Source organism: Daktulosphaira vitifoliae, unplaced genomic scaffold (genome assembly GCF_025091365.1).
Source record: "Daktulosphaira vitifoliae isolate Bord-2020 unplaced genomic scaffold, ASM2509136v1 Scaffold_4, whole genome shotgun sequence".
NCBI lineage: Eukaryota > Metazoa > Arthropoda > Insecta > Hemiptera > Phylloxeridae > Daktulosphaira > Daktulosphaira vitifoliae.
Window position 1 is genome coordinate 29,441,349 of NW_026099575.1, and position 8,103 is coordinate 29,449,451.

The 8,103-nt window shown below is 25.0% G+C and overlaps 1 protein-coding gene across 1 annotated transcript in view; it reads right to left on the minus strand.

Moving 5' to 3' along the window:
• Positions 1-1,595: 1,595 nt before the first annotated feature.
• The window catches only part of LOC126905104 (uncharacterized), a 35,410-nt gene continuing 28,902 nt past the window's right edge, over positions 1,596-8,103 (minus strand). Inside the window, exons 4-7 of the mRNA XM_050684517.1 lie at positions 4,787-4,927; positions 3,929-4,040; positions 3,599-3,792; positions 1,596-1,978 (exon numbers count right to left, since the gene is read on the minus strand). Of these exons, the coding sequence (XP_050540474.1) occupies positions 1,851-1,978; positions 3,599-3,792; positions 3,929-4,040; positions 4,787-4,927 (575 nt within the window). The 3' untranslated portion in view covers positions 1,596-1,850. The remainder of the gene's footprint in view (positions 1,979-3,598; positions 3,793-3,928; positions 4,041-4,786; positions 4,928-8,103) is intronic.

Genomic DNA, 8,103 nt, shown 5'->3' on the forward strand with positions numbered 1-8,103 from the left:
AAAAATTATTATCCAATTTAATGTTTATAATAGTATTGTAAAAACACAATTGGCAGAAGTTTTTTTTTTATTAAATTAATTTTGTTCTATTTTTAGATAAATTAGTTCAATACTTTATTCTTTTGTAAAGTAAATTATAAATTGATTATATTGAAAGATATTTTTATATATCATTGCAATTTTTTCAGATTTTGCTAATTTACTATAAAAAGTCTTCATTGTAAGGTACATTTTTTATATAAATTTTGAATAATGTAGGTAAAAAAAAAGTACAATAATAAGTAAAATAAAACGATTATAGATAAAATTGTTTATTTTTATATAAATCAAAAATTTATTTTAGTAAATTACTTTAAATGAAAAATATATAAGTGGTAAAATAGATGTGTTTAGTGCTACAACATTAAATGATATCTTATTTTACGAAATAATGTTTTATTAATAATGAAAATTTGGATAACAAAATTTAATAAAAGAACTACAAATATTTTAACTATGATATTTAAATTATTTAAAGTTAACAGAAAAAATAATATTTATGGTAAAAATTATTGTATATATTTTAATTGCATATATAAAGCATTTTTATTCTAATCTTACAATATCTCTTGAGCGTTTTTATTTAGCGATTATTATCAATAAATTATAGTTAATAAATAATTATAAAACTTACCAAAATGTTAAGTAATAAAAAAATATTATATAACTATTATTGCTCATGACTTATCAAAAAATTACGAGAACAAGGACATATTTATTTCAAAGACTATAAGAAAAAAACGTTGATTTTAATTACCATTAACGGGTTCTTAAGTGTTCATAAATTTGAAAAACCTTCCCTTTGTTTTATCAAATTCTGTAACATTTAAGAGCCTCGAAAATGTTTAAAATAAATGTTTGGTTCAAATAGTCTTTTCTTTGCAAAACTACATACTCTCATAAAAAATTGAAAATATTTTAATAATATAATATTAATTATTAAAATAAAACTAAATGTACTTTAGTAAATTTATAAGAGGTAAAATTAAAAAAAAATCTTATCAACCAACTGGTTATTTAAATTTAAAATATTTTTTACGATTAAAAATTTGATAATTGGAAAAGCTTAAATTTATTTAACAATATTTATCTAAAAATGGAGCTATACATTGTTAATTGATGGATGAAATGTATTTAATGGTACTAAATAAAATAAATTATTGTAAAACATATAAGCTTATTAAAATCTAAATTATAAATGTTTAATCTTACATTATTGTTTTTAATAGAAAATATTTTTTATATTAGTGTAATACAGTAATGATTAATTTATGTTAGTTTTATAACTTAAATAGTTTTAACTTGTAACTGACATTGCATAAAATTAATGATAAAATATTAAGGTGAAAATTATTTTCTAATCTATAGTAATCAAATAGAAATTACTTATTTTATAAGTTACACTTAAATACAAGATTTATATTTATCATAATTTTAATTATATATCTTAACCTTAAATTAAAAAAAAATTATTTCAAATTATTAGAAAAAGTAAGTGCTATTATTATAATTTATAATTATAATGTGTTTTATAGACTATATTTATAAGTAATATACTATAATACAGTACAGAAATTTTGTGATATAATAAAAAAATTAATTTTTTATAAAATTTATTGCATTTATAAAATTTTTATAAATGCTATTTTAAATAAACTACTATTTATAACATTTATAATAAATTTTAATGAATCAAATTTAGACAATAATAGTATTTTTAAGTAGGTTTCATAGTCAAAATTAAAATATTTCAAGCAATTGTTAGTAAAATTTAAGAAAATAATGCATATAATAAAACAAAATTAATAAATCTATTCTTGTTGGATGTCTACAGTAACTTCAGATGATTTGAGTTCTGCTTGTGTTAATGATATAGCTGTTTTAGTTGTTGGAGATTTAATGCTTTCTGAACCATTGTTGCCACGGTTGAGTACGCGGCCTAAGGGAAAAAGTTATTTTATAAAAAGTAATTTTTTACACTTTGAATTATAAGTGTGATTAATATTTTACAATTATATCGTAATACATTTTTATTTATCATTCTTCTTCTTCTTCCTCGCCTTAATCCCAACTACTTGGGGTCGGCTACCATTATCCTAAACTTCCACTTGACACGATCTCCCACATTATCTACGCTCACATCAGCTGTCCTCAAATCGCATTCAATAACATCTCTCCTTCTCTCTTTTGGTCTTCCTCAACCTCTTCTTCCTTCAACATTAATTTCTACAATTGTTCTTACGGCTTCCGATTCTTTTCTTCTCATAATATGACCAAACCATCTAAGTCTATTTTCTCTCATCTTATCCACGATTGACGCTACGCCTACACTCCCTATTATATGCTCGTTTCTTATTCCATCTTCTCTAGTCATTCCAGTCATCCTTCTACGCATTCTCATTTCTGCTATACTCATTTTCTGCTCTACATTCTTATCAACCGCCCAACACTCTGAATCATACATCATAGCTGGTCTCACTACAGTCTTGTAGAATTTACCTTTCAGCCTCATTGGAATTCTTTTATCGTATAAGACACCAGACGCTTCTCTCCACTTCAACCATCCGCACTTAATCCTGTGTTTTACATCCTCGTCAATACTACCGCTCCTTTGCATAACTGATCCTAAATATTTGAAACTTTTCACCTCTTCAATCACGTCCTCGCCTATTGTCACTGGTCTCCTTATTTCACCTACCTCGTGTTCTCCTTTATCAAACTCATACTCTATATACTCTGTCTTGGTTCTACTTATTCTTAAACCCTTTTTTTCAAGAGCTGATCTTTACACCTCTAGCCTTTGATTAATTACCTCCCTATTTTCTTCTATTAACACTATATCGTCAGCAAACAACATGCACCAAGGCACCTCTACTTGTATTTTTCGAGTAATTTTTTATTTATCATTATCATTAATTCAACTATCATTAAAAGGAAAATCAATGAACTAGTTAAACAATTAACTTTTATATTTTAGAGAAAAAATATGAGGGTAAAGAAAACATGCATTTTTTACAAAAAGATCTACTTACTAAGTAAAATTGAAATAAAGCCAGCAATTTATAATATTGGAAAAGAATTCTAAAATTTTGTTCTAATATAAAATATTTTTAACAGAATTATTTAATTCTGTTGTACTATTTAATCATTATTTTGATATAAAAATAAAATTACGATTTAATTTTGATTAATCCAAATTAATTTTTTGATATTATTGGGATGAATCGCCTATTTTGAAATTTTAATTCGATCTCAGATGATTTGAAATTTTCCAATAAATAGTTCAATGTTTAAATTGTTAAATTATATCAAAATATTGACCATATTTGTATGTGTCATTGATATGCATGTTTAAAATTTATTACTTGATCGATTTGTTGAAAAATATTTTAACATCTGTGGTAGTTCAATTACTACTAAAAAATATTTTTAAATTGCATATTTTTTTTTAACGAAAAATACTATTCAAGAAATTGTTTTTATAAATAGATAATAAGTGGTTTAAATTCTCCACGATAAGACGGCGAAGCTTATGAAAGATAGAGATAGAGGTTCTAACCTAAGGAAGGCGATTGGGGCTTCAACGAGGCCATGCTTGGTTGTCTCGAAGGGGAATGGGTCTTTGTACTGGATTTGCTACCTCTACGTTCGCCAGAAGCTCCTGGTGGAGGTTTATTATCTCTTAGTAAAGACACATTCATCAATCTTGGATTAGGTGTATTAAAAATTGTACGGTTTTCCCTCCATCGTGCTCTGCAAACAAGTAATATATTTTTTAATTAAAAATTTGTAACTATAATGCACAAATAATTATATTGATAACATGTAAAAAATGTGAAAATGAAATTTGAAAATTAATATATCAGGACAAAACGATGTAGATTTTTACTTGCTGAATAATCGGAGTACAACGCATATGATGATGAACATTAAACACATTCCACCTAACACGCATAGCATTGCTGGATCAGTATACGGTTCTGAATTAGAATAGTTTTTTGCTAAAATTAAAATTATTTAAGTTGAACTTTTTACAATAAAATATTGAATTCAAATTGAAAAATGTACATAAAAATTATTAAGCTTATGGGTCAATCCATGCCAAATCATCCAGAAGTGGTTGCACAACCACCTCATATTTTTCTGAAATTTTCAGGGTTTATTCATTATGCTATATTTAGATTAAAACAATTTTTTTTTTTTATGATCTTCCCATTTTTATGGCTATACAATACCACATGTAAAAATCACAATAAAATAATAACTTCTTAATGGTTTTAAGTGAGCTCAAAAACGCCAATTTTCACAAAAAAAGCGCAATTTTTTGAAAGTCATTAAAGTTTAGAATTTCACATAATTTTTTTTTTTTTTTTAATGTAAACTTTAAGTTATAATAGGGTCAAATCTAAAATTTTAATTCGATTGAGTTGAAATTGAATAATCTGTGTGTTTTTTAACGATCTAGCTATTTTTAACTTTTTTTACATTGAAATAGCCATAAAAATGGGAAGATCATAAAAAAAAAAAATTGTTTTAATCTAAATATAGCATAATGAATAAACCCTGAAAATTTCAGAAAAATATGAGGTGGTTGTGCAACCACTTCTGGATGATTTGGCATGGATTGACCCATAAGCTTAATAATTTTTATGTACATTTTTCAATTTGAATTCAATATTTTATTGTAAAAAGNTTATTAAAGATTATTTTTTAAGTGAAAAAAATTTAGAAAATATTCATTACTTACCAATACATTCAGTAATCCCTTCATTATTTAAGACTGGCGTTCTTTCAAACCTACAAACACATATATCATCTCTACATTCAGTTTGAAAAACACTGGCCTCGCATTGCTCATTAAAAAAACATGCTTCGTTAATCGCAGCCTCTAAAATTAAAAACAATAATTAAATAACGTTTAAATCAGGGGTTTATGTATGAAGAACCAAGGGAGCCTATCATTATCAAAATTTTAAAATTATTTTTTATTATATGTTGTATAATATACAAATGCCTATTTTAATTGTTCAAAGAATTATATTCTTATTCAAATAAGAAGTAGTAATACAGTTTTTATTTCATTTAACTATGAAAAGTTTTAGGATCAAGTTTTCTTTAACATTATTTTTATCAAAATTCCTCATCTCGCTATAGAGAATTTTTTTCATATGAACATTTTTAACTTGTGTCTACTTTATCGTCAGTCTTAACTTGTAATCAATATTTTATTAATAAGTGTATTAAAATGTTTATAGTTAATTTTATATATATTATATATAAATACATGACTGGTTTTGTTTCCCTTTTGTTACTGTACGTGATATTTTTCTTATAAAAAAAGATGAATACATCTAAGTCTATATATATGCCTATTTTTAACTTAAAATCGTTGTTTCATAAATGAACTTTTTATTGAAAAGGCTTCAATTAAATTAAAGTAGTGTTTGAAGAAATATAAGTTGACATCAATAAATAACAATCTATTATAGTATTTTAAATTTGGGTCAAGCAGCTTTTAGAAGCTGTTATTATCCATCATAGTTATACATCCATTATAAGTATTGTTTTTTAATTGGCGTCAACTCCATTAATATTAAACAATCAAGGGTTGGTTACGGGTAACTGTTTTAAGCATGTTTGTTTAAGTCATTTAAATAATACTAGTCATTCTTAGACTCATTTGAATTATTTATAAATTTGGCAGCTTTTGAATAAATATAAAAGGCAATGAACTTAAACATATTTTATGTGATGTGTTTGATTATATTTAAAATGTTTTTTTTACAGAAAAGTCGCTTAAAAAAAATGTAAAATGAAGATGTATAGTTTTTGACTGCTAATTATCATCAACTCAACTACTATCTACACTTTTTGGGAGTAGATGAATAATCCATTGAGTCATATCACGCCTTTTTTTAAAAATAAGAAATTATTTGGCTAATTCTTTAATAGACTTATAGGGTAGCTTATACATTTTATAGTAGTCTGTCTAGACTGTCTTGGTAAGTTGGGGAAGTGCCATAAATACGAAATCAATTTTCTATTTTGAATTTAGAAAAAACACAATTGCACTTCTTACTACAGTAAAAAGCCATAATATCTGTTAAATAAATATATATACTGTATTATATATTTTTTCATCTACAATGAACAGTCAATTCTGTCTAAATTATAGAATCATTCAGAATCAAAGAAAGAGTTATCATTTTTTCTTTGATAGGTACTTGTTACTTTAAAGAATATCGACGAATAAGTATTAAATGATTACGTCCATATAGTGCCCATTTCAATTATATTAATTGCAGTTATTCGGTGAATAAATCCTTAATATATGATTAGGTGTTGTCAATTTTTTGATTATCTGATCGAAACCAAATATTGCGTGACTGTTAGCTTTTTGCTTTTATACATACTATATGCGTTGTAAGTATAATTATAAGAACCTTAAGTACAAAAACCTATAAAATCTGTAAGTACTCATGATTGTTTATATCAGCTTACCTCACATTATTAATGCTATATAATTATGATTATATGTATATTTATCTCACATTCAACACTTAATTCATCTCATTGTAAAGCTAAAAAATACCTAATGCGGGAGAATTCAGTGGCTATTATTTGGATTTAATGAGGTTAAACTTTAAGAATATACTATTAGCTACACTATTTTAAGTTTTATTAAAAAAATAATTAAAAAAATTATTTTGCTTTTTAAGATTACATGAAAGAAAAAAACGCATATAAAATTTTACTTAGTCTAATTACAATTTACAAATAACTTCATTTTTTAAAAATCCTTTAATATTTTATTTAAACTGAATATATTTTAGTAAATGTAATTTTCATTTGTAGAAAGAGAATTTTAGTGATGATTTTGTAATATATGGAGAATGTTATTGAATATTTTAGCTGTTTCGAGATAAGAAAATGAATATGACATCGTGACGCATAGAAAAATAAACGACCGTCGCTTATTCAATGTATGTTAAAGATATAAGATAAGTTGTTTTACATGAGTTAAGTTCCGGAAGTATAAAAATGTATGAGGCAGTGTGTTCTTGTAAAATGATGATACGCTGATACACGGAACAAGTATAAAAATCTAATACAGATCAGAATAAACAGTAAAAACTCTTGTTCTGTACCAAAGTAATTTGTATATTGTTACGAGGAAGATATGCATAGAATATTTTTATCCCTTCAAATGAAGAAAAATCCTTATTATCTACACCATATAATTTTCAGATGTTTAGAAGGACAACCATATTCCTTCATATTTCCGTTACTATGTTGGACATTGATATTTTCAAATTATTTTATTTTTAATAGAACAAATAGTATAAAGCAGTCGGTTATAGCTTGATCAATGTTCTAGTGTGCATATATAGTACTTATATTACGACATGGCTACCGTCACAAAAGCTTTAAACTACTCACGCGAACTTATTTCCGAGGTCACACGATATATGGGGGAAAGAAACGATGTAATCAAATAAATTTTCGTCATATTTTTAATGGTCTTTTGTTGTTTTGCATTGACACGGCTGTACATTGGCAATATTAAGCTTTAAGGAAACATTATAAATTCAGCAGAAGTATTAACGGTGATTGTCAAATCGAATCGTTTTGTATTAAATTTCCCTTGAAATAGTTGCATATGTGATATAAAATGTAAACAATATAGGTAAATAAAAAATTTAATTTTTGAAAAATACTTAATTACATCGTGGGAAAAAAAGGGATCAGTTATTTTAGCTTCGATGCGAAGCTGAGAAGGTATTGGTTTTACTAAGATGTGTTTTTTTTTTTTTTTTTTTTTTTTTTTACCANGATCAATATCATATCAATATAATTCTTTCTTTTATAGATGCATGATATCATTACTTATCATTTGGTATATTTTTTTTATAAATCTGACTTTTTACCTGCCTACAGGGGGGGATTTAAAATGACAACTTTTTTTAAAAAAATTAATTTTTTCAACTTAACTTTTGAAAGTGTTCCGGAAGGTCTGACACTTTTATATATATCTTAAATTAAAGCTAATGTAATATACTTTAT